This window comes from Anas acuta, chromosome 1 (genome assembly GCF_963932015.1).
Source record: "Anas acuta chromosome 1, bAnaAcu1.1, whole genome shotgun sequence".
NCBI lineage: Eukaryota > Metazoa > Chordata > Aves > Anseriformes > Anatidae > Anas > Anas acuta.
Genome location: NC_088979.1, coordinates 164,186,245 through 164,213,658, shown reverse-complemented (window position 1 = coordinate 164,213,658; position 27,414 = coordinate 164,186,245). Strand labels below are relative to the sequence as shown.

Below are 27,414 nucleotides of genomic sequence, written 5' to 3'. Positions count from 1 at the left end.
TTGGTACATCTCTAAAAGGTTTGATTTGACATGTGTAAGCAAAGGCCAGGACAAGTGAAAGCTTTTATTCATTGCTATCTTAGGTGAACAGATTCACTCATCTTACTGAAGTTTATTTGCTACTGTAGATCACTCATTACTTGCCTGTACTCTTTTACTAGTAGGGAGATCCAGTCCTTTTAACATAAGCTGTTGTGTACCATATAGTCAGTAGTGAGTTATGTGTTTGTCTCTGTTGACTGTACAGGCAATAGTTACTGCCAGAGGGTAATCCAGATTGTTGAAGTTTTGTGCTTATCTTTCCCCATTCACTAGATAGAGAAGTAGTGCAAATGTTGGGTATCGGTGTCCACTGAGGGTCCTTAATCCTTTTTTGATGATACATGTACAAATAAACAGCGATGAATCCTTTCAATTCTCTCTTAGCTTATATATAAGCCTCTTGGTCACTCACTGAGGGGTTTGTATCTCCTGTCTCGGCTGATGCAGTGATTGATGGTTAAACAATTACACAATCAAGAATGCAGTTCCATAATGTCAGGACAACAGGTGAAAATGATCCCTTTCTGTTTCTACCCAGAGGTAAACTGACATAAACTCCATATACATTTGTGGAGGAACCTAGGAATACTTGAACTGTACCAACCTAGCTGAGGGCCCTTATTGCAAGACCAAAAGCAACATGTGTGTTTCCAGTGTTCGTCGTAACTAGCTCCGGCCTTTCTCTGGCTCCAGCCCTTTCAGCATAGTTGTTTGGGCTTAATGGAAAGAGTGCAGACCACTTCAATTCCTTTTACCATTACTGTAAGAGCCTTTTTCTAAGAGATTTTGGGCTGACCTTTTGCCCTGTGCTGATCCAGCACTAAATATCACCACTAAGTTCAGACAAGAATACTCATGAGCATTCATGGCCTCTCAAAGTTACTTTCAGTGGAAGCAGACATATCCTTTTTTATTTTGATTATTTCAGGCAATACATGAAATCAGGTGCAACCACAGATTTCAGTTTGTTACTGATGATGCTGTGCTCAAACACCGAATGTAAAATCAAATTCAAGGACAGTAGGACATAGTTAACCTTATAGCATGTGCTGTGCTTGTGTTTCCAGTAGAACGTACCAGACAGAAATGGTAGACAAGAAGCAAAAATAGTGTTCAGAGAACAGTTTTCTGTTTCCAGCATCCCCAAAGTACATGATCTGATGACAGTGCATCAGAGTAACATTGCTGTTTCTGTTTAATTAGAGTCCAGGTTAAATAATTCTAATGATTCTAATCAGCAGATCCCTCCATGACAGGACTTGCTCTGTTGTACATGCATATATCTGCTTTCTCAGTTACTGTCATGAATCACAAATCTGTCCAATAAGTAACTAAAGAAAATACTAACTGAAAAGTTATTTCATGAAGTAAGTTGCTATCAAATTATTTTGAGTGATAAGTCATTGCTTTTGTTGGTTTGGCTTATAAAATACACATTCATCACACAGTTAAATGCTTGTTTTCAATTTAGTCGGTGGTTGGAAACACTATGGTGAATTTTAAGAAATAAACTATATATATAATGTTTTAAAATCAGGATATAAATATTTCAACAGTCTTTTAAGAATTCAAAAGACTGTGTTATTCATATCATCAAAGCTGGAGAAACTTCATCTCTAAATGAATAATATTTTTTTCATTTTATTCTGAAAAGTGACTAGAATAGCTAGAATATCTTTAGTTACATTCTTTTACTGTAAATAAACATGGTACAGGTTGGCATTTTATGTCATCATGTTTGAACAGTTCCTGAGTAAGTTAGATGCTACAGCTATTCATCAGGAAGGGAATAATTATCTATTTCATATCAATATCCCATGTCTTTGTGTATTTCTTGCTATTTATCATTATGTAATGACAAATAACTGTATCCAACAAAGTGTACCCAACATAATTTATCATTGATATCCACAGAAATATACCATCACAGAAAATACGGGCTATTTATTAGTAAGTTAATGGAAACACTTTTATTATTTCATTTACTGAGAGTTATGTAAGGGGCATTATCAAAAGAAGATACACATAGATTTAAATATCTGAGTCAGATTTCCATTCCACCCTTGCATAAGCTTCTTCACACATGGCCTTTCTCGCCTAGTATTTCATGAACCAATTGCAAGTTTTCGTTTCCCTTAAATATGTTGTGGCCATGTGACGTAACCAATTTAAATGGATTCTGACTATATCTGGTTGATACCTCCTGCTCTTCTGGAGAGAGAAAGTAAGGAAACAAAATGGGTCTGATTTTCTCAGCTGAAACTCTGGGCTGTTCATGAAGAGATGGAGTTCCTAGTCACTTGCAAATTTGGGTAGCTGGAGTCAAATTAACTCAGTAAAAATGTGACATTCATGCTATTTTCACCATATGGCTTTTCCTGAGATGTGTATAGTGATGTGATTTTAGTTGGAGCTTCAATTAAAGTTTGTCTCCATTAATACCTTTATGACAGATAATAATAATAATCAATCTTCTTGCTTGTTTTCAGAACTCTCTCAGAAAATGACAGTACCTCTTTACCACCTGCTGACTCCTGCACCAGTCCTACCAAAATGGATTTGTCGTTCAGTAAGACTGCCAAACAGTGCCTAGAGGAGATATCTGGTAAGTAACAAGAATTCAGGAAAAGCCCAAGTTTAGGAATTATGTACTTTGCTTACATCTTTATCTTACCAGGAGCATTACAGTGTATTGAAATACTCCTGACTTCAGTTCATGAGTGGTATTAAATATGCAGACAATTTGGGTCATGTACAGTTAGTGCTTCACATGCACAGTTCCCTTATCTGAACTGGTTCCTTCTCTTTGAATATACTCTTCATCATTTTGCAGAAACAGCACTTTCATAAATGAGGGTTTCGAGATGTGTAATTGTTAGTGTCATATTGAATGTTCCAGGAGGGCCATGGAAAATCTACTTCAGGATGTTTGATACTGTTTTGCATTTAAGGCCATCAAATTAAGTCATAACATCAGAATTGAGACACAAGAGACAGAAGACATATTTCGCTTTTGTAAATGGATCTTTATTCAAAAAATGGGAAAATGAACAAGTTCTCTCTATTGTAGCTGACTTTGAAGTCACTGCTAAAACTAAGCTTCTGCAGGCTCTGTCCTTCAATGCCTTGTAAAACTGGGGCAAAATCCTTATTAGGTTACAAATGTGAGGGAACCTTTAAAGTCATATCAGAATAGTTCCTTTGAAGTCAACAGAGGCATGCTGATTTACATCAGCCGAGGATCTGGCCACTACTCTGCCTGTAGACGCAAAGCAAAGTGTGTCACAGCTGACTTCCTCATCAGGATTGAATTGCACGGCAGGCTTGTGTGGGAGTACTTTCAAAGGGTCTTTTAGACAGAAATGTTCTTTCCTTTAATTTTTTTTTTCTTTCCTTAATCAGCATCCTTATTCTTAATATCACTTTTTTACAAGAATAAAAAGTGAAATCCTGTCCCACTGGATTCAACTATAGTTTTGCCATCTTACTCCATATCCCTAATGTTCAAATAAATTTATAACGAGTCATGCGGTTCTTCTTACACAGAATATAACTCGCTTTAAAACACTCATTTGACACATCAGTCTAAAATTATCTCTCCACCAGAAGGGAAATCAGCTGCCCAAGCTTTGTGGGACTGCCTTGGCATTTAGCTGATTCATACTGAAATTGAGGTTTTGTCCTGGTTTGTCTTAGTCGCTTCAAAAGTTTCCTAAGTCTAACATCCCATATTTGTACAACCATCTTTTATGATAAATGTCACACTGAAACCTGGTGAAGTATTCCCTGGAGGTGCTACATGCCTGTTAAAGTTATTTTACAATGGTATTTCTTAAAGTAAAATTAAAAAAAAAAAAAAAAATTGAACTAATCCAGAAGACAGATTCTTTGTTCTTGAATGTACAAAGAGTATAAATTGAAACACTTATGCAATTCAAAGGATGCTTCAAGGAATTATCTAAAGAGATGATAAAAAAAAAAATCAGTTCAGTACCTGCTGAAATGATCAAAAAGGATATCATGTCTCCTGGCTTTTTACTGTTCTAAACAGAAATGGAAAAGCATCAAAAAGGAAAAAATGGCATAAAGGCACTAGGCATCAGAGATGTTTCTAATCTGATTATTCAGACTCTGGCATTAGCAGTTGACTGACACAACAGGCAGCAAAGCAGAATCACTGGAAAAAATGTTAAGTTTTTGTGGTATGCAGAGGAAAACATGTGTGCCACCTGTAATTGGCTGTTAGCAGCACAAAGAATAAATGGATCAAATACTACATTTGCTGAATAGATAGTTGTCTGCATTGGTGAACTATCACCAAGTCACTGGTGATGTTGCCATTGGTGAACTTCTGTGGAAAAAACAACAACAACAATAACAAAACAAACAAACAAAAAAAACCTCTTTCACATTGATACTATCTTTCTCAGAAATCTTCCACTGCTGCATAATTTTTGCACTGATGTACATAATTTTTGCATTATCTGAAGCTTCTTTTGTGACTTTGTAGTCAAACATACTAGCTCAATATATTGGTAGTCAAACATGATCAATAAGGATCATGCAAGGGACTGAGCATCTGTGGAAACCACTGAAAGGCTGAGAGTTTGTGAAGTGCTGTCCCACATGTATTGTATTTATATTTCTCCAAAACTTGGATGGGGACAAAATTATTAAAATTCTTAACATTAAAATAAAGCTAATTCCCTTGCTCCAGTGGTGGACCGGCTCTGTTCTCTGTGCCCAGCAAGGCCATTCACATTTCTTTGCCACCATCTCAACAACAATGATGGGGGGAAGTAGACGGGGAAAGTGAGAAGCAATAGGGCTAGTTTCTAGTTCTCCTCTGCTTTGTCTTCCTCATGGTTTCTAAGGGAGCTGTTTAAATTAAAAGCAACTCCTTTCTTCCATCTGAGAGCTGATGAAAGGATGGGACAGAGTCCTAGTGCAGCTCGTTGTTTCTATTTATTTACTGCCTTCTACTGGGCACATGATGACTTGGTTTTACTTGCAAAGCTATGAGGGAGGATGATAGTGCTGGAAGGTAGGGGAGATAGCAAGGCTAGTGTAGACATGGATCCAGAGCTTCTGCCCTGATAACCTGAACAGTCTCTTGTTTGCTTGTCCCTACAAGTCTGCTGCCCTAGGTAACTTCCCACATGGCTTATGCCTAAAGCTAGTTCTGCCTCTTGGTAGAGCTACTGTAAATCTGGGTTTCTCAACAGTTCCTCCATCTCTGCTTGGAATTTGTTCCATCTGTGATCTGAAGTGCTTCAGACTTTTTTTTTCCTGCCTTTTTTTTTTTTTTTTTCTGAATATTCCACAGTCCAGCCAGAGCAGCCCCAGATGTTTCCATGATGTGCATGCAAATCAGCAACACAGCACATACACAGTAGGTGTAACAACCTCCTGCGCACCTTGGATCCCCTCTGCAGCCACTGTGCTGGTGACATCCTTGCACAGCTGAGCCTGCTGTAGATTTGCAGGCGTGGGTCACCCATACAGTAATTTTAGTGTATTCTGCATGTGTTTGCCACATTGCACATGTGGCACACAGATGTGGAGATTTCTGTCCAGGAAATCCCAGACAGAAGTTTTGGAGTCCTAACTAAGGACCTGTTCGGGAGTCATGTATGAACACTCTTGCATGTAGTTTATGTACCAGTTGCCTCAATAAGACTATTATTATTTTCTGCAAAACAAGAGTATATTTTTTGCAGACAGGATTTGAAAATACAAATGAAAAGGAAGGCTAACAGCAGTAATCAAGTTTGACTCTTGATTTTCACGATATGATTAGGATCAAAGTGGTTAAACTTTCTTATCTAGTATTTCTGTTTCTGCTGCAAATTTATTGGAAAAGGATGTCAGGAAGCTAATCGTTTAAAAATCCTTTGAAAACTGTACATGTCTGTAACTACAAAGTGTGATTTTATGAAATCAGTGATAATGTTTGGCTTTAACAAGTGTTTATATGTTCAAAGAGCTTAAAGCAAAGTGTTTGATTAAATAATTATTCATGAATTTACAAATATTGACTAATTATAAAAAATCTGAGGGATGAAGCAGAAATGAGAGTAATTTTATGAGTTATATGCCAATATCAATGGCAGAATTAGCATAACAATGTTCTTTTTCAAGCTCTATGTTTACTGTGCTTCTTATATTCTCTATGAAATAGCAATACGGAGAAAAATAGAGAAATAGAAAAAAAATAATGCGTGGAAATATTTTACAAATTTGTTTTCAAGTACGCTTGGATGAAGAAACTCAGAATGTTATAAATTTGCAGTTCTATTACATAATTCATTTGAAAATCTCCAAACGATGTACTGAGACTTCAAAGAACATTTTATCTGACAGCAAAATTTGTCCCTAGTTTGCTAGTTGTTATAATTCCTTTTATGAAAGAGACAGTAAAAATAATGTGATACATTACACTGATTGTGATGGGTTGGGGAAATTCCCATGCTGTTCTTTATTTAGGCGTATTTCTGTGTGCTGAGTGAAGAATACATTGAATTGCAAGGTAGTTGGGGAATAATGCTCCGTTGTGACATTTGCTCTCCTCTGGTCTCCTATACCGTCTGGTTAGTTTAGAAAGATTTATTTGTTCATTGCTACTTCATACATTTAAAATAGAAGAATGAGTTTTGCAAAAAGTATTTTTAATAAGGAAACTTGAGAATTTTCCACATTGCAATTTTATACTTTCCTGAATGATAGCCTGCAGAAATGGTATGGTAAAGCAGGAGGATAAATTCAGTGCTCTTTGTGCTGAGCACTTGGTCCAAATATACGTATGTATCTGCTCGAAGGATGATCATGACGATCTGTATACCAAGTGAGGCAGTGGGATTCATGGGAGAAAAGTTCATATAATCTTGTAATTAAGGGCTGTAGTTTATACTGTTTGTATACATGAGTGCTGAAGGAAGGTTTTGTGAGTAGCCCTAGTACCTCCAGATCCCAGCATGTGACTCATTGTGTTTTTAACATATGTACAAAAGGAAAAGGTAGCTGCCAGCTACCCTTGTGTGGCTCCCACATAGCTCAAATGTCATTCCCGTCCCTGGACAGTGGCTCATGACCTGTGTCCTGCTGAAGCTGGGCTGCAGAGGATAGCTCAGGTGGGGAAAGTAAGAGGTCAGCAGTCACCGAGGCCCACTGAATGGCCCAGGACTCAGCTACACCCCTACCCAAGATCCTGGCAGCCTGGAGTGGAGTGACAACATTGTACAGGGGGTTTGGTCCAGCTCACCAGGTGAAGGTATTTCATTCATTGCCATAAGTTTTTCTGCTACCTGCTAGAAAGAGGACTAAATATGCCTGGCTAGTTCTAGCAGACTAGTGTCTGGTTGTCCATGCTGAGAGCTGAGTGCTGCACCATGCAGTACTTCCTTAGCAGGGAAATGCTTAGTCTTGTCTGCAGAGCTAAGGGAGGCCAGATCTAGCACTGAAGTCATGACTGCTTCGTGTGGTCAGGCACGCTCAGCATGAAGGCAGAACATGGCCACCTACAGCTGGCCACAGAGACCAGCCACGGGTGGTAGCTGTCTGGGCAAGAAACGGCAGGTGAGGAAGTTGCTGTTCATTTATTTGGAGTATCAGGGAGATTCAGCCTTGCTGTTTATGGAAGGAAAAGACCCTATTCCTTTGGTTCTGCGGTGCTGTGCAGGACCACTTAATTGTCCTTCCAAATCATTTGAAACATAGTGACTGTGAATGGTGTATTACGTCTAATATAAACTGAGGTTTCAGAACCATTAAGTGGGAGAAAAGTGAGCTTGCCTTTCATTGTGTGATTTCCATCTTCCAAAGACAGCCTTTCAAGACCTTTCTGACATTCTCAGTGTCCTTCTCAGCCATCCCACAGGGCTTCCTGCCACGACACCAGGATGTGTGCAGGTAGCGTGTTTCAGCACAGGAGTTTTCGAGCAGTGCTGGAGCCCTGCTGCTAGAGCCTGGGCAGGGTGAGCATCCCCTCCAGTGCATGAGGTGCTTGCAGGCACAAGCATGGTCATAAAAAATCTTTTAAGGGCCCATATGGACAGTGAAGATAGTGAAGGGCCTAGAGGGGAAGACGTATGAGGAGCGGCTCAGGTCACTTGGCCTGTTCAGCCTGGAAAAGAGGAGTCTGAGGGGAGACCTCATTGCAGCCTACAACTTCCTCATGACGGGGAGTGGAGAGGCAGGTGCCGACCAATTCTCCTTAATCACCAGTGATAGGGCCTGCAGCAGTGGTGTCATGCTGAGGCAGGGGAGGTTTAGGCTAGACATCAGGAAGAGGTTCTTCACCGAGAGGGTGGCTGCACACTGGAACAGGCAAGTAGTCACTGCACCAAGCCTGTCTGAATTTAAGAAGCATTTGGTCTGTACACTTAGTCACATGGTCTAAAATTTTGGGTAGACCTGTGTGGTGCCAGGAGTTGGACTCAATGATCCTTATGGGTCCCTTCCAACTCGGGATATTCTATGATTCTATGATACGCCGCCATGCCCAGCAGACCCAGGGAGTAAATTCAATGGTGCAACCGTTCAAGTGTTACGTTTTGTTTCCCTGCTGATAAAGTGGCAGACATTTAATATTTGGGACTATGTTATACTCAGGAGGACAGCTTTCTTCTTCTCCCCTCTAACTTTGACTTTGTGGGCAAGGTGGGGAGGAGGAGTGGTATCACATCTTGTTTTGGTCCCTGTCTTTCTAGGAATGTGTCAGTGATTCAATATGGAAACTCATCGTTGCTTGAGACTGCTGATTTTTTTTTTCTAGATTAGTTCTGTGTTTATGAGGGTTTTCTAGGAAAAAATATACATTTCCTTTAAAATTTCTTAGAAGCTTCCCTTATGTTTTATTATATTTGTTTTTCTTATATGTCTAAAAAGCTGTAAACTGAGCTAGTGAAAAGCAAGAAGTGCACTGAGGCTTCTGTTAACATCCATTTATTCATTCAGGGTATCTGCATTGTCTGTAATTCTTAGGGTGGCATTTTTAAAGGTTACTTCCCTGTCAAGGTTTCCCAGGGATTTGAGACAAGCATATTTTAATGCTGACAAAAGCAGTATATTCTTATATAGCAATTTTCATGTTTGTAGATTTCTCTGTAACATTTTATGAATCAGTTGCCCCTAGATAAAATATTTGCATTTAGAAATTAGAAGTCAATTCAGGTAGTTCTTTATTATCCTTTTTTTTTTCTTTTTTTTTTTTCTTTTTTCTGGAACTAATATCTTTTTCACTGTGAGAAAAGGTATATCCTTAAACATAAAGCCTTCTTTCCATCTTGTTATATTATTTAAAAACAAAATTTAGATCTGGAGAACTTAGTTCAGACATTATATTGAATTGTTTTATAAGAAAAATACTATTTCTTTTAATATGTTTTTATTCAGAAGATTGTGAAGCAGTTATTTTTTTCACAGCTTTTTAATTCTATACTAGCCTCTGAATCTCACAGAGATGCAAAAAGGGTACATTTCAAGCAGAAAGAAACAAAATGTTTCCATTTATAAATCACCTTACCGGGAAGGTGCTGTTGTGTTCCATTTATTAACTTCTTTATTATCTTAAATTATATATTTTTTATTATTTATAACAGAAATTGCAAGGCTCAAGGTCCATTTGCAAATCTGCTTTTAGCTTCCTGCACAGGGAGTAGCAATGATATGGAAGAAATAGTTCATCATCCTTACCTTTCAGGGAGAAAAATATCATTTGACTGTGAGCTAGGTCTATGACTGTAGTATCCCGTTCAGGTGGAGCTGTTTCTTGAAACCTGTGGCACTGTATACTGGGCAGAGGATTCTGTGTCTCCGGTTTAATTCACCAGGATGTTTGCTGCCATGGCAGCCAGCAGCTTTCGCTGCAGTAGCAGAGAAGAGTCATATATCTGGGAATGCAGGTTGAATACTAAAATGCAAGGAAGCTTGTGCAGAGCTTTGCTTCAGTGGTTAATTTTGGCTCTTTATTGAGCTCTGACGTGGAGGCTGTACTTGCAATTCTGTGTCAGCCCATCTGAAGTGAAGAGCCATGCGCCGGGATCAGTCATGATCTGGTGAGAGGGGGGAAAAACACCCGAGAGCACTTGTGCCTACTTTGGATTTCAGACCTCAGCAGCTGTAGACAGAGATGCAGGCCCACCACTCTGATGAGACCGGTGATTGGATGGAGAGGGGAAAACACAGTTGGCTTTTGGGATTACTTCTGTGCTGGAGCAGAGTGTTTGATCAACTCTCTTCTGCTTGAGAGAAATCCAAGTGAAAATGACTGTAAGTACGGCAGATTAATGTGACGGGGGAGAAGTGGCTTAGCAGAGACAGCAGCATAATTTTAAAGAAAATGACTGTGTCTGTCTCGTCATTTACACTACATACACTGTATGTTTGAGCTGTGCTTTTCATTATGAGTGCAAGGATGTTCTTCCTGGGATGTGCAGTGTGCAGTACTGGGAGGGTCACCTCCAGACCTTGCTGAAGAGCTGAACTGCTGCCTGTCTCAGAAATATGAAATCTGACTGAGGTGAAGCCACAGCCCGAAAGATGCAGCGATCTGCTGAACTGTCAGTGTTTAAAGGCAAGGAGGTTAGAAGAGGGTGTGTTCGTCTTCAGAAGCAGAAGTCTCTAACCAATCTCACGCTCACCAGTGAAGGGGAGAAGAGGCGATACTCATATAGGGAGAATTGGTTTGGGAACGCCTCCAAGTCCGGCCAGAGTTACCATCAGCGGGAGACAGAAGCTGGGAACAAAAGCTCACTTTCCAAGGCACTCTCACGCTCGGTGCACTCTCTCTGCCACTCTGGTCTCACCACACCCCAAGCGTTCCAGGTGCTACCACCAGCTGGAAACAGCACATCCAGGAGGTCAGGAGATCGGCATACAGATGAAGGCTTTGGGACTGATAATGAGGAGAGGGGGAAATCAGATGATGAAAATGCAACCTGCACATCCCCTTTCCCCAGCAGGAACTGGGCAGAGGAGGAGGAGGAAGGCTGCTTGCGTGAAGGGACTGCACATCTGGATGAAGATGTCATAATAACAATGCTGGGGGACCTAGAACAGGTCCTTTATACTGATATTTTAGGTAAGTTAACTTTGACTTGAAATCAGAAAGAGAAGGAGGAGACCAAAGTATGTGCACATATTCGCATGGAGCAGATTTTTGATCTTGACAGTGATTTTATGAGACAGAACTGGGTTTGTTTGCCATAGTATGCAAAAATAGGGTCTAGTAATTTCTTGCTAGCCTGCTTACTCTTACCTCTGAAGACTGCATGAAATTAAGATGAATGCATAAATCACTTTTGACGAGTGCATGGACAGTAATTGTGTGTGAATAATTGAGTGAGTTTTCTTAAGCTGTTTGAAAAAATAAGGTAAAACACTTAGGTACTATTAGTTCACTGTAAAATAATTTAATTTTCATGACATTCATCCTCATGAATTTTAAATTGTAATCTCAAATTCAAGGTTTGGTTTAGATAGAAAATGTCTTGGCCTACCTACAAACTGTCCATTATTGCTTTCCCTTTCCCTCTGCTGATAATTTCATCCATATATGTGGAATTGTTAGTGCCATGGTTTCACAGTTCAGCTGTATCAGTACATGCCAGTGATCATTTGAAGTCCAGTGTCATAGATGCTTCAAAAGGCTTCTGTGTTACTGGCTTTACTTTTCATCTCTCAGTCCTTTGTAAGAGTGCTCAAAGTGTTCATTTCCAAAGCTTTGTTCTTCAGCCAGTCAAATGGTTGAAGTGTCTGCTTGCTTTTCCAAGGTTATATAGCATGTCTAGCCTGGAGGTTCTTTTCTGGTGGATGTGTTAGCCCTGAGAGTGTTTAAATTCAGGATAAAATTTTTGCTCTACATGTAATTTCAAAAGCTATCATCTCTAAATAACAAAGAAACAAGTATTCTCTTTTTATGTCTACCTTTAAACTATATTAGGCTACAGTTTTGTGCTAGAAAGGGTTTCTTGTAGAGATTACTGTTAGCAAAGACAGCTGAGCTCTCCACCTTCTGCTCCTCATCAGCTGTGTCACAGAACAAATCCCTGTTCTCTCGTGAGCCTCAGTTTCCCCACATGCAGACTAATATGGGTACTCTACTTTGTGAGTGGAGTTAATGTCTAAGAGCAAACAATTCTCTGGGGAGCTGGTTATTGTTTGTAAATTCTTTTGTGAACATCACAGAATTAATGGAATTATTATCCTCTCATTTTCTGCTTTGGGCTGTAATTACATGCATGAAAGTATTAAAATGATCATGAACGTTATTCTTAAATGTGCAATTATGGGTAAGCTTCAGAATGTTGAATGTAAAAGTTTAACCTAGGTGATTAGTGATTTCTGTAAGATGTTTATTTTTGATTTCCTGTGTATGTACCTCACACAAAAGAAAAAAAAGGAAAAAAAAAAAAAAAAGGAGTATCTTCTCTAGAAATTTACTGAGAGAACCTGTAGTGTTTCACTGCTTATAAGAAGGAATTTGGGGACAATAGTTTGGAATGGTTATGTCTAACACAAATGATGAAACTACAAGTGATTGAGCAGATTATATGTCATGGGGTCAGTAAAATATTTACATCAGACTTTCTTGTAAGAGGAATGGAATTCTGAAAGAAAGTTTCATGGTGCCCTAGTTTTAGTCTTTCTTATCCCATCCTCTCTATGCATCAAATAGAATGAATTTTCTTCAATATGCAAAACAGAGTCACTTGAGATAACAAGCCATTTCTGATATATGAGTGCCTGCAAATAAGGGTACACTGTATGATGGTAGTGCTTTTTGCTATAAGAGGGTGTTGAGGAGAGTCTGGGTTCCCTTTGAACCCATACAATGAGCCTCAATCCTGCTGCAATAAGCACCATAGTGTCTCTTCTGGCAGACAAGATGTATCTGGCTTTCAGAATGATGTGTGTATTCTTCATCTCTATAGTCCTGTTGAAGAAGGCTTGATGTATGTGAGGAGCCACAGTGCTGTCCTGAAAATGTAGGTAACATCAGGTGCAAGTCAGGTCTGAGGGTCTTGCACTCAGTGCAGAAAATTTCTCAAGCATCACGTTCAATTGTTTATACTTTCTGACTTATTAATCTGTGGTACATCATAACCCTATCAATATAGCCTTAAGAGAAAAAGGGAAAGGAAAAATAATAAGAGAAAAAGGGAAAGGAAAAAGAACAGTTATTTTGAAAAACACTTAATAGTTACGGTAATTAGTATTTTGTACATAGTACCATATAGTATTTCAAGATCATAAAATTCCAGTAATATTTTTTGGAAAAAAAATGTAGTGGAATGGTTTTGAAATTACCCCTTGTGTTACTGAGAGATCAAGAGATTAGACGTCAAAATTCCCACCTTTCTAAGATAGAGGAGTGCTACTTTTTATGGTGTTATTTGTCTAAAGATGAAACATTATTCTCTCTGAAAACATATTTTGTCAGTTTGCCATATATATGTACCTATTTATTATTATTATTATTGGTATTGCAATTATACCTTAAGGCTTTGTTATGCTAGTTATTGTGCAATATATATTAAAAAAGACAGTTGCTGTCATTTTTGCTGCAAGAATTTGCAGTGTTAACATACAACAAAGGACAACTGGCAAAGATAAACAGGAAGGAAAAGGCAAAGTCACTCCACATATGGATTATATTTAGTTCCTCTAATAAGTATGGAGGCAAATGGTTGTTTTGCCTTAATTCTGCCTGCTCAACACCCTGAAACTTGTCTTTCAAAAGAATATTGGTTTATACCTTGTATGCAAGCTACTGTTTCACCTCGGGTTTGAGGAAGGGCAGGTTAGTAGGTCTTGGGTGTCCCCCATACAGGTATTGTGGCAGGATGATAATGTGCACCTCTCCTGAAAGTGAATTTGAGTGCATTTGTTGGAGGGGTAATGCCATGACAGTGAGGAACTGAGCACACCATAGGCAACTGCATGGAGGTAGTCATGGACAGTCTGCCTTGGAACTGTGTGAGTTACCAACAGCAGGCTCAATCTAACAGGATTAAATGGTTTCCAGCACAGCCTTGGTACCAAGCTTCTGCCCCATGGGGGTTTCCAGAATGGTGTAGAAACTTCTGTAAATAGCATATGGGATCCATGCATGTACATGCATGGCAAGGTGATTGGCTGAGTACACGCCTGTCTTGAAACAGGAGCAAGAGGGGTAATTTCAGTCTGACTGTGAACATTTGCCTCCTTCGAGGTATTACATGTGAAAATGCACACAGACATCTTATTTTACGGAGCAAAATTTTGTGGATGGTCATACTGTCAGGGTGTGCCTTGACAAGATAGAGAGTTTGGCAACAGGGTTGGGGCTGTATCACCATTTGTCCCTACCCACACTGTCAGTTCCATTGCTGCCAACCCAGAGCTTTATGGACTGTTTGACCATGAAACCATAGGATAATTGATTCAGAGCAATAAAACAGTCTAACAGCATTTCCTGAAGGACTTCTGGATGCAGCAAGGAGGACAGGAGGCATAGACAGTGGTGGGGAAAACCTCAAACAGCATTGCTGCCAAAGCTAGCTTGACATTGAACCACCACTGCAGAGTATGTTGACTAGTACCATGCATCCTTGGCCTATCAAGGAAGACAGAAAGTGTATATGGAATCTGTATGGAATAACTTCTTTCCATGTACTGCCAAGAGCTGAGATTTTCTATAAGTACCTGCACAGTGATCAGGCAATCACAAGGCTGGGCTGGAGGGGAAGGTACAGTAGCAATTCAGTTTGTCAAAGAGCTCAAAGACCTCAAAATTCAAAATTGAAAAAGCTTAAGTGAACCATTGTTCAAATACCATTTGCTTCTGCAGGTTCTCCTTTATATTTGAAATAAATGTCACTGTCTATATTAAACGTTCTTATTGTAAACCTATGCTAAACCAATGCTTGTGTTTCTGCTGCAATTTAACCTTAGTATGTTTAACCCTTGCCCTCAAACAGAGATTGCATTTAGATACTTTGTTTTATTAGAATTTGTTTCTGTAGGACCTTTGGACTTTTTTTTTTTTTTTAACATTTCTAGAATACCTTGACTATTCCCCAGTTCTCTTGTCCCCTGATATTCCCTATCTGTCATTTGTGTGGTAAACAATGCTTTTCCTCAGAGACATCACCTTAGTTGAATTTATACTTGTTTAAATTTACACACAAACATGGAAGAAAGAAGGATTGCAACAGAATAAAAAATACAGTAACTTGAAGATGTATATCTTCATTTGTGTTTTATGTTTTACAATAGTGTAATACTATAGTGCTATATGGTATTTTGCCTGTGCTTGGAATTCTGATCTTGATTTTTGTATGATGTTGAGTTTAACTTCACAAGTGATGGTGAAAAAGTGAGTTTAATTTCACTCATGACAGATGTGTTCAAAGATGAAACAATTTCTCAATGTTGTAAATAACTTAGAAGCTTGCTCTGGATGGGAGTGCTGGAATATAGAGTTAAATATTGCAGATATGTTTAGTGATTGCACATCATCATTATTAATGATAACTTTTGAGAATTAGCAGTAAGATTAGCAAGGTGAGATATGACTTGAAATGTTTCATTGATGGAGTTGAAAAGAAATTTACACATCATGTTGAGCATTGTACACATAACTATAATAATAATGCTTCTTGCTAGCCTTCTTTCATGCAACATATATGGGACACAGCTAGAATAAATCAGTTACTTTGTCACAGTTTTTGTTTTGAAATTCCCTAATTCTACAAAAGAAGACTGAATTAATATTCCTTGATATATGAATATGCTAGAAAAGATGCATTTCTTTATCTTCAAAATCTTTATATATGTATGCTTCTTTCAGGATTATGAATTTCTAACATGATATATGTATATACATGTATATATTTGTGATTGCATGAAATATACATGACTCAGGATGTCTCAGGTGAAGTTTTGTGGGCTCTTCTTTTCAGAAAACCAGACTAAATTGTCACAGTGGATTCCCAAAGAAAGCTAAATTCTGTAATTGTATAAATGATGCATGTGTTTGGAGTGTTCTGAGTTTTATCTCAAGTAAAACATTATCTCCTCCTTCAGTTCAGGAAAGATGCTTTATTAGGTGCCCAACTTAGAGTACTCTGAAATAGCCTGGATGTTAAGTGCATACTGAAGAGCTGTTGTAACAGTCATCCCAGTTCTTTCCAGACACAGATTTACTGTGGCTTTATTTCTTACCAAGACATGTAAAATGTCAAGGAGTAAAAAGGGTGTGTGTAATGTATCAAGTGGTCTGAGGCTGCATTGTGCCGTGATTGCAGCGGATAAAAATCCCAACACTATAAATCTGAGTTTCATTAACAGATTTGGGCCCTATCAGGGATTCATTACTAGGGCTCTCTTCAGTGTAGTTTTTTACATACCGAATTCTATTTATAGGTGGATATGTGTTTTATTACAGAGATATTTACAGTCATATGTGTGTTTTCTCAGCTGTGAACACATACATGCACTGTATTCAACTTTATATGTTTGCATGCACTGAGATGTATGCTGCTTTTGTTGGTTTCTTCCAGGGGAAGACCCTGAAACAAGAAGAATGAGAACTGTAAAGAATATAGCAGACCTGAGACAGAATTTGGAAGAAACTATGTCCAGCCTTAGAGGGACCCAGATAAGCCACAGGTATATTGCTTATGTGTAGACTGCTAAAAATGTGGTCTATAGAAGAGCATTATTACTTGCTGTATGAATTACAGATTTGTAAGGGAAAATTAACTACGACACCACACATGTTGTTTTCTAGAGTCCCTCAATCTCTTAAAAATGTCTGTAATGTACTTTTTTTTTGTCAGTGTCTTATACAATCATTCACAAAAATGCATGTTGCTTCCTATACATCTCCTTAAAACGTTTAAAATTTATTTTAGGTTCTTTTATAAGTGAAGGTTGTTATATACCCAAACATGTGTGCGCATACAGACAGACAGACACACACAATTTTCCAGCCTTTGCTTTTCCTTCTTTCTCAGGAAGAGAGAAAGCACAGTTCACTGACTTCTCCATTTTGCATTGGCAGCACGTTGGAGACAACTTTTGACAGCACTGTGACAACTGAGGTGAATGGAAGAAGCATACCAAGCTTGACAAGCCGGTCCACCCCAGTGACTTGGAGGTTAGGGCAGGCCAGCCCTCGGCTGCAGGCAGGAGATGCCCCATCCTTGGGTGCTGGTTATCCTCGCAGCAGCGCGAGTCGCTTCATACACACAGACCCTTCTCGATTCATGTATACCACCCCGCTTCGCCGAGCAGCAGTTTCTCGCCTTGGAAATATCTCTCAGATTGACATGAGTGAGAAGGGAGGTAGTGATTTGGACATGTCCTCTGAAGTTGACGCTGGTGGCTACATGAGTGATGGAGACATTCTTGGGAAGAGTCTTAGAACTGATGACATCAATAGTGGGTAAGCACTTTCTTCCATTTGAAAATACGTGTCATTGGCAAGTTAATTAGGGTTTTCCTGATAAATTATGGCACACGTCGAAGCATTATGGATGCCACATAGAAATGTACATATTAAAAATAATAAAATTAACCCCCTAAACGGCCAATGATGTTCTCGCCTGCCTTCAAATTCAAGTCTTCTCCTTTCACATCAATATGACTTTCTGATGAACTTTAATAAGAGCACAGGTATTTCATTTAGGAATTTCATAATTATCTGGTAAACCATCATTTTGCTCCGATTGGTCTGAGATGGGTCACCTGTCAGTATTTTTGTTTTATTTGAGATGATAGATATGGTATTGGATGCAGCTAATGAAAAGCAGTTGGGGACAGGCCTGACTTTCACTGTTACTACGTTAGACACTGTCTAGTATATTCTGTGTTCTAAACAGCTACCTCAGTTTTTCAACTGTGCATAACATCTGAGCTGGTGGAATGTCTTTTGATACAATAGATCAGTTCCTGTCCTAGCTTACCAGGAGGAAGAGTAACAATTTTTTTCATTTTTATTTGCCTACTGATTGCCTTTGGCATACTGTATTCCCTGTGATAGTGAGAGGGAGTACTTTTTTCATGGGGAAGTTGAGTTTCCTCTGTAAAATGAACTTTGTTGTTGTTGTTTTAATTATTTATATTTGTTGATGGTTAAGTTTACAGTTGATCTGTATATATATCTAGTATAGGCCCTTTATGTTGAGATAACAGAAAAAAAAAGTTTCAAATTACTATTTAACAATTCTTATGTTGATCATATTAACATGATTATTCACTCCTATGTGAGTTAAAAGTTCTAAAGGATCATTAAAAAAAAAAAAAATTTACTTAAATTACTGTTCAGTGCTTCCAAAAACATTATTTGAGTGGAGATTGTGTTGGCATCTCAAGGATCCTAGGTGTCTGAGGTAACATTGGCTTGAACAGAAGTCCCACTGAGACCATGGCTATGTCACACTGCACTGCTTGGCTCTGTACATGTTTAGGACTCCTGCTGTCAATCTAATCTTTTATTTTGAAGTATAGCTATGATTAAAGAATGGTGGTTGATGAATTATGTGAAGTATAGCTATGATTAAAGAATGGTGGTTGATGAATTATGATGCATTCCTAAAAACAAATCTAAGTTTGTGTTCCAACCTCTGTCTAGAGTATTGTATCACCTCAAGCAGCATCCAAAGACAGATCTCTAGAAAGTCCATAACTATAAAGAAAGCAAAGACGTCTGTCTCCTTGGTGCACTGTCTCAATGATCTGTAAATGAAGGAGTGCTGATAAGCTTATCAACTGTTCAGCACAGCATTAGTAGCTGTCAAGTAGGATGCCATATTCATGTGTGCTAGAAAACACAGTGCAATTAAGAAAACAAGGAGTAAGAGGTCAGAATCACTTGTCTACAATGCAGAAACAGAGAAAAGTTATATTGAAAATGTAATACTTTAATGTCTGAATACCTTTAATCATAAAGAAAATATAAATTCTGCTGTTAATGGATGCATGGGTTTATTAAAAAAAAAAAAAAGAAAGAAAGAAAAAAGGGGAGGGGGGAGTCCTTTGCAGTGCCTGATGAATTGTATTAATTAGCTTATCACTTTGGAGAATGAATATAGTCATCTTGCTGTGTGACTTTTCTTTGCATCAGTAATAAGGATGACTCAATAGACAGTAAGTTACAATGTGCTCAGTTAACATTCTTAGGTGTGGTAAATGTTAAAAACAAGTTAATAAGGTCTGAAAATTCGGGATTCATTGAGGCATGTAAAGTCTTATCTCCTTTATTCCTCTTCCATTTTCAGTTTAAGTACTTTAAATACCTGGGGACAGGAATGCAGCAGTAATTAGAAATTAGTGTGAGGAATGCCTGTTGCACTTGCTAAGTCTCTCCATTCAGGCCTTATTTATAGAGGATAAAATCTGTATAGACTGGATTGCATTCACACCATGGCCAAGTTTAATATGCAATTTAAGAGCCTTGGAATCTAGTGCATAATTCACCCCTGCTAAATAATCTCTCAAAAGCTATAAATTTTGTCTTTACTAAAAGAATAAAACTAGTGTGCAAGATTGATATATATATATTTTTTAACATTTGAAGACAAATATGAAGTTATTGTCTACAGACTCCAGATTTCACAGTTTCAGAAATCCCTTTTTGAACTGCAGGCCAGATTTTACTAGCAGATAAAATACCTTAGAGTTTAGTTAAAAATAAACAAATCAACCCTTTGTGTTTTAATGCATGTGAGGTTACCTTCATCCAGATTGCCATCCAGGACACAATGTAGTCCCAGGCTTTTGCTGTCTCACAGATCTTGCCTACCACATCTTTGCACTCCAAATCTGGACCAGTTCACATGCCCCACATTGTGGGTATGGTGATGGATGCTCCTGAACTGCTGTATTAGTCCTGCAGTCTCTTGGACAGAAAGATCAGTTGATTTAAATTAAATCATCTCCAGAAGGAACTGCAGGGCGAGGGCCAAAACAACATCTGGAGCACCAATAGTGCTTGTGTGCCTTGGCCTGTGCTTCAGATTCTGTGTGGAATTACTGAAGTTAAGTGTTTGTGTACTTGGACACAGATTTCGGATGAAGGATGGATTTGAAGGGCATCATTTCGTGGTTCTAGGAGAACTTGTGTTAAAGATTGTTTTAGTTGGGAATGAACTCCGGTAGATCATTTTCACCATCCTTCCAGCAATGGGACCGTGCTTTTTTCACTAAGCCTGTAAATTTTCTTTTTTCACAAATGAAAAGTAGGCTTGCTGGGGTATGCCAACATTTTTCAGTTATCAAAAAAGAGCAAGAGAGCAGGAAAAAACAAACAAACAAAAAACACACTAAAACAGGAACCTATGAGGAAAGACAGTTTAATGCAAGGTTCTTTAAGAAAATAACGGAAAGATCTTGAGAGTGGGACAGGCTCATGGTACTGCTCAGTTATAAGCACCAATTTAAACAGCTCACAGAGCTAACTAAACTGTAGGTAGACATTCCATAAATTATTGCTGCTGCTTGAAATTCAGCATCTTTTAATGGTTCTCTAGTGAGTAAGCAGCACTCTTCTCACTGTTGAATTCATTAGTCATTTACTGTAATGTGAAGTGGTAAGAATCAAGAAAGGGGAACACAGGTAGAAACAGATTCTTAAATACCATTGTAAGGGCTTCAGCAGCATCTATCTTCATATATAAGCAATTGTATCCCAGTAGGGACTGTGGATTTAGGTTCTCAATTTCTATTCCCATTTAGATGGATGGTTTTATATATTTGTTTGTGTTCTGTTAGAGTTACGCTTTTTTTCATCTAGTCCTGTTCTTTGATAAGACCGCAGCACTTACAATGTACTTAAAATGTATGAAGGTAATTTGAGGGCTTCAGTCCTCAAATGTAAATAAATTTATTTTGGCAAATAATAAATATATTTTAGCAAAGCAGGTTTCCATACAAGCCTTCACAGAAGAAGGTAAATGATCCCAGAAAATGAGCATATACCTGATCTCCCTGCACTGGGTACATAAGCTGAGAATATTTAATATAAGTCTACCATCCAACAGGGCAGCCCTTACTTTAAACATCTGAATTCCACAGTCCATTAACTTTAGAGTGAAACATGTTTGGCAGATGGCTGTATTTCCCACTGATTGACCACACATTTATTTTCAGGTACATGACAGATGGAGGACTCAACCTATATACGAGAAGTCTGAACCGAATACCAGACCTAGCTGCTTCTCGAGATGTCATTCAGAGAGGAGTTCATGACGTGACTGTGGATGCAGACAGGTAACGGTGCTTTTCCTAGTAAAAAGCTGTCTGAGCTTTCTAGATATTTTTCATCCTTCATACCTGCTAATATATCACTGTTCTGTTCATAAGGAACAGCAAGAGAAAGCACTTCAAAGTGCTTCAAAGACTGCTAGATTTGTGACCACTGAATATTCCAAATACCACAATGGGCAGGGAAAAAGCAAATTTCTCACAAAGAAAGGGGAATTAGAGGAAGAATTTATTATTGAATATGTGAGAGAAAATACTGAGGAGCTGAGACCTTGCCTGCAGTCTTGACTCATGATTTTTATGGGTTGCTTGTCAGTAGATGATCATAGGGACACACAGTCCCTAGGCAGCAGAGAGCCTGATGAAGTGGGTCAGAACATATGTTTGGGATTGGTTGGAACGAGAGCCTTGTTTTCTGCCTGTTTTGCTCATGAGCAGTGGGAAGCGATAAGTGGGGTTTATATTCCACTGTTTACGCAGTGTGAAAAGAGATAACACTATCATGCCCTCATACATGTATATGTAGGTGGGAGCATAAAAATATACTCCCATTTCTGCAGATTAGACAAGGGTTTTCTGTTTCTTTTCCTTGAGCTGAAAGTAGATTCATATTTGGTGGCTTGTGTCCATCTCTGAGGAATACAAATCCATAGCCCTACTTTTGCAGAATTTAGAGCTGTCAGCTCTTAGGTTTTGGTAAGACCATCACAAAAATAAGCAGCAGCTGTGAAATTTGGCATTCTTGAGTTTTAGGGGTTTGATTTCAGTCCCATCTTTTTAAAATCAATGTGTTTAATGAGGAAAGGACAAAAGGTTTGTGGAGCAGCTTTGGTTTTACAAACCTGGCAAATTATTTGAAGAAGTTCTGGGATAATAATCTAGGTATGATGTTACTTTCATTTCTCACAGTTTTCCAGTGAAAAAGGTGAAAACATACCTGTGATGTGAGTCAGATATAGTCATCATTAATCAAACATGCAGTGCATTGGGACATAGAAGGTAATTTTCATCTAGAGATTCCAATTACTTAAAAAAAAAAAAGGGGGGGGGGGGGGGGAAGGGGAGGAGAGTGGTAGTTTAGCTGACTTATTAGCATTTGTTAACCTGCAGAAAAAAGTCAATTTTAGATAGTTTGGGTTGGTTATTTGAAATGTAAGTAATGACATGATGCAAAGACCAGAGCAAGTGTTAGTAGGCGTTTAAGAAAATAATTTGGATGGAAGTCAGGCAGTAACAGAAGGAGGAAATGAGAAATGAGATGTGGGCAGGAGGGACCTTTGTGGAGCTCTGTATGTGAGAACAAGAACCTTAAGCTTAAAGTGGGAGAGATGGTAGAAAATTTGGAGTTTGGGAATCATATAATTAAAGACAGGGAATGTTGTTAATATAGTTTTTTTGTTTGTTTGTTTCTGTATGCCTTTTTTTCACCTGAAATGTGAATTTGTTAGAGCACTTTCTACCTTAAAATATTCACACACATATTTCAAACTACACATATTTTCTCTGGAAAAAAAGGAAGTCCAAATTTAGAGATTTTAAAATTTTCTTCATATTCCTCAAACCCTGAGTGCCACTCAAAACCTTTGTGTTTGCTTTGCTTCAATGTGTTATTTAGTAACGTGTTAATTTGTTCTATAGTGTGTCTACTTACATGTTTTGCACGTGAAGCTACATATAGGCTATCATCTCTAAATTAATGAGCTTATCCAGCATTTCCCAGTACATAAATCTGTTTTGGTTTGTTTATAGCTTTGTCAGATTGGCTAAAAATGTTATGCCAAAAGCTACTGTGTTTCTGTCTATCATCTCTGAGTCTGTCGCTTGCTACATTTTGAAGCAGGGACTTCAAATTTGTCAGGGGGCTATTTTGGGTCCTTAGTGAAAAGTTGGCCAATGTTATGCAAGACACAAGGCTTTTAGAAATTGTAATTCATTCGTATTCATTAACTATTTATTTGATCTCAACAACTAAAATCTACATATATGCTATCTTCACTGTACATTCTCGTACTGCTCTTGACATTAGCAAACTGCATGAATGAGCCCCAGCACCATTTCTGAGCTTAAAGTCAATTATGGACGTGAAGTGGGATTTACCTTGTAATGACTGTTTTCCTTTCTACAAAGAATGAAAGCCTGTGCTTTTCTGGACCTCTGAACTGTGTGCCATGGAACATACTATGTGCTATCATGTAATTAAAAACTTTATCATAATGCACAGGCTTGACAGATTTAAATTATGGATTACAGAATTCTAGCATTTTCTGACTTTTCAGTGCTTGATTTTTGCAACCTTAATGGTGCTTGACACTTTTGTGTGTGTGTGTGTATAAGTGTATGCTATTCCTTGAAGCAGCAAGAAGGTGTTTAGGAAGTGGGAAAAACTCAAGAATTTTTATGAGTTCTGATGACAGCAAAACGCATCTTTGCCAAAATGGGTCACAAAGAAAAAATGTTCTAGGTCACTTAAGAGAAGGAAATTGTTTATCCTGATCTTCACCAAAATGTGTCAAATTTATGATACGATATCAGGTGTCAAAAAAAGCAGTGCAGAGATTGCTGAGATTCTTTGTTTGTTTGTCAGGAGATGTTTTGATCCTTCACAACAATGTGGGTACCTGAGATTTCATCTTATCCCATGTATCATTTTATATATTAGCTTTTTACTCAAAGAAAAAAAAAAAAAAAAAGGAGTTGTCAGGGTTTCAAGGTATTCCTTGCTATTAGCATGATGAACTTCTGTGGAAGAGCATTATTCTCATTTCTGCCAGCCCTGTAGATATGACAAGGACATATGCATTTTCTCCATAGTGTCATTATTATAAGTCATTTTCGTTATTGGCATGATTTTCCCAGGCCTTTCTGTTGTAAAGGATTCTGATGGCATCTCTGTGCAGGGATAAAATAAATTATAAGCCTCAAATATCTGATTTACATTAACAGGCACCCAAGGAGAGAAGCTGTCTGTCCATCAATAGAGCCAGCAACTTTTGCTGACAGCAGCTTCATGTTCTTCATGAAAATTAAACTTAGGTTTTCTCTGACAACCTAAATTACAGCTTTTTTACAACCTTTTTTTTTTATTTTTGTGATCTGGAGGTACAGTACTCTTAAGATGGGTGGGCTGATGATACCTCTAATGCCATTTCTGGAAAATATAGTTTTTCAGTGTGATTCTCATTTCATGGATAAATCAGGAATAATTCGTTAAAATTAAGGGCATGGTACCAGTGTAAAAAGACAGTCAGGTCCCCAGCTTCATTCCACTCTCAACTAATTTCTGATGGCACCTGCATTTCTTCTTTGCTGAATGTCAGAAAGTGAAGTGTTCAAGGATCTCCTTATGTAGCCTGAAAGAGCTCATCCAAATAATAGTATTGAATTGCCCTTTGAACAACTTCATTAAAAAGTTAAATACGTGAATGCAACATAAGCTAAGGCTTGAGTGTTGCTTGCATACTGCTCTGGAAAGCATATTGTTATAGAAAGGAATGCAGCATAGTTGCTTGTTCTGGGGAAAGAATTGTAATGGTTAAGTGAAAGGATGAAGGGATGCTGGTGGCATCAGATGTCAATGGCTATATCGTTCTTTTGATATATATATATTTTAATTTGGACACTTTTTGTCTATAAATGCCTCTTCCTTGTGAGTTACCTTGCTTCAGATACCAAAAGAAATTAGTTATAGAACAAGATGCATTGTTTGCAGCAGAGATGTGGTTGGGCGAATTCTCAGTGGCATATTACTTTTCATTTACTGTTCTGTCTTCCTGCTCTACACTCTAGAATTTGCCCTCCGGGACTCTTAGAGGGAGTATTTGAGGAACATTCTTGTAGTTCAAAACCTTTTTCAAAGTAAGATGAGCCAAAAGAGATTAAACATAAGCACACAGAATGAATTATGTTCTTGGAAAGAGTAAAGTTTATTGAAAAGTTAGTTGCAATCAGTCCAAACCACCCTGCATTGTCCATAAAAACTGTTAAGCAAGTCTAATGAAGCCCTTTTGAGAAGGTAATGTAGATCCACTGAGTTCAACCAGGTTGTCCTTCCATACCCTATACCTGTCAAATTTAACACACTGTATCTCTCACAACAGTAAATATAAGTCGTGCAATCACTTTCCCTTCACACCTCTTGACTGCACCACACCATTATTTTCACCTTTTTTTTCTTTTTGGACAAAGCCCAAAGCTGTACAGGTACTTGTGCTGCTTAGTGTGCTTTTATTGCTTTTATTACCTGCTTCAGCTGCTTTGCTCTTGCATCGAATCCGAGCTCCATTTGTATGGTTTCAGAGTTCTTGTGCACAGGGAGTTTTTAAAATGCTTCTACCATCTGTCACATGTGCAGAAGATTTGGCAGTTATCTCAGATTCACTCAGGATGGCCTGTTTGTTCTCAGCCAAACCATAATCACCATAATACATTATTAATTATAATTATAATAAAATAATTCCAGATTTTGTCTGTAATTTATTAACTAACTTCCTGCATGAATGACTATATGTCTTCTTCCGGTGTTTATCTGAGTAGATGAACCTTGAGCTGGAATATAGTACTTCTGGAAAAGGAACATTGGGATATTGAACCGAGAGCCCTGTTTCATCGTAGTATCAGAAAAGGCTGAGAGAGATCATGAAGACAAACTTAAAATCATAATATAATAAGATGCCTATTCTTGTACTGGAAAGTTTTGGCAGTACAGTGGAATTGCTGGTGGTATTTGGAATTGGACCCTTTGGGATAATGTTCAGTGGACCAGCATACTTTATTTTCCTCTCCTGTTACTTTTGTGTAATGCCATGTGTTTCAGTACTGTGCTAACAATTTGCTCTGCTATGTGTCCCTGCAGTTTGGTGTTGATGTGATCACTGTTTTACTATGTTGCAACCATTACCTGTTCATTTTACTGCTTCCAGAATTTACTATAGATAAAGGACTATCTATAGTCCTTATATTTATAAACGGTCGCTACTGTGTGCACACATTCAGCCCTCCATCTCCCAACATTTTAGCTGTATTCAGCTCTGGGAATACGTGTCGATGGCAATTATACAAATATTTGTCCTGTAGTTATGAAATAATAAATAATAGGACATAAAATTGATATATACACTGCTCGCCCTCTATGACCTTCTTGGTCAAAATGGAGTTTTGCTATAAATCAGTTTTGCTGTGGGAGGTTTGCTATACCTTTGCTGCACCTGTCTTCAGCACAAAGGATGCCTGGGATTGCTGTTCTGGGGTTCAAACTCAAAAAAAAAAAAAGTCATTATAAAGCTTAATATTACCTTGGTTCATCCAGTCGTGTGATCTGCTGTAATTCTCCTGGCTGGTATTTGATGGTATTAGTAGATTCTTAGGATAGTGAAATAATTATAAATGTCTATATCTCACTGTTTTTGCAATTATTACTCAAATATCTCAAGAAAGCATAATTAAAAAATGTCTCTTGTGGAGCAATTTAAATTTAAAACTCCGTTTTTACTATTGTTGCTCTCTTCTATACTTTTAATCTTCCATAATTTCTTTTCACAGCTGTTACTGTTAACATTTCCCACCATTTACTTTTATTATTCTCAAATGATCCTGCATTTTTGTAATCTCTGATGTAAATCCTTCCTCATTTTGGCATCTGTTAGACTATCAAGAAAAGTTTCTAGTGAGAAGTATCTATTTCAATGTGTATCTGATTTTCTTATTATTTTTCTTCAAACTAAGGATGCTAAATTTAACTACCTAAAGCATAAATATGTGTGTATCCATGCATGCAGAGTAGAATAATTATGTCAAAAGGAGCGCTCCAGGCTTTTTGGCTCATTATGTCTTTAAGTATTCAGGACCCTTTGAGAATAAATTCCGTCTTTTATAAGGCATAATGAAAAGTTAAATTCTCAGTAATATGATTTTGTACAGCGTTATTAATATAGAAAGAATTGCATTTGAATTGAGTATGACTTTATTTCTGATCATGCTTCCAAAAGTAAGGATTTGGACAATATAAGGTAAGCAGAACAACTGGACTTTGATGTAATTTTGTAAGGTTTCCCCATTCCTTGTTTGCTTTAAATATCTATGGAAATTGCTCACAGAAACACAAACCAAAACAAAGAAACATTTAAC

At 38.0% G+C, this 27,414-nt stretch overlaps 1 protein-coding gene across 9 annotated transcripts in view; it reads left to right on the top strand.

Annotated features, from left to right (window-relative positions):
• Nucleotides 1–27,414, top strand: part of NAV3 (neuron navigator 3) — a 271,226-nt gene that overhangs the window by 143,199 nt on the left and 100,613 nt on the right. For 6 of the 9 annotated variants that reach the window (XM_068669119.1, XM_068669118.1, XM_068669125.1 and 3 more), the window contains exons 9-12: nucleotides 2,532–2,647; nucleotides 16,587–16,695; nucleotides 17,090–17,473; nucleotides 21,178–21,297. In XM_068669119.1, the coding sequence (XP_068525220.1) occupies nucleotides 2,532–2,647; nucleotides 16,587–16,695; nucleotides 17,090–17,473; nucleotides 21,178–21,297 (729 nt within the window). Of the gene's footprint in view, nucleotides 1–2,531; nucleotides 2,648–16,586; nucleotides 16,696–17,089; nucleotides 17,474–21,177; nucleotides 21,298–27,275; nucleotides 27,297–27,414 lie in introns of all 9 variants that reach the window. The other 3 variants (XM_068669117.1, XM_068669120.1, XM_068669122.1) reach the window with 1 other exon arrangement.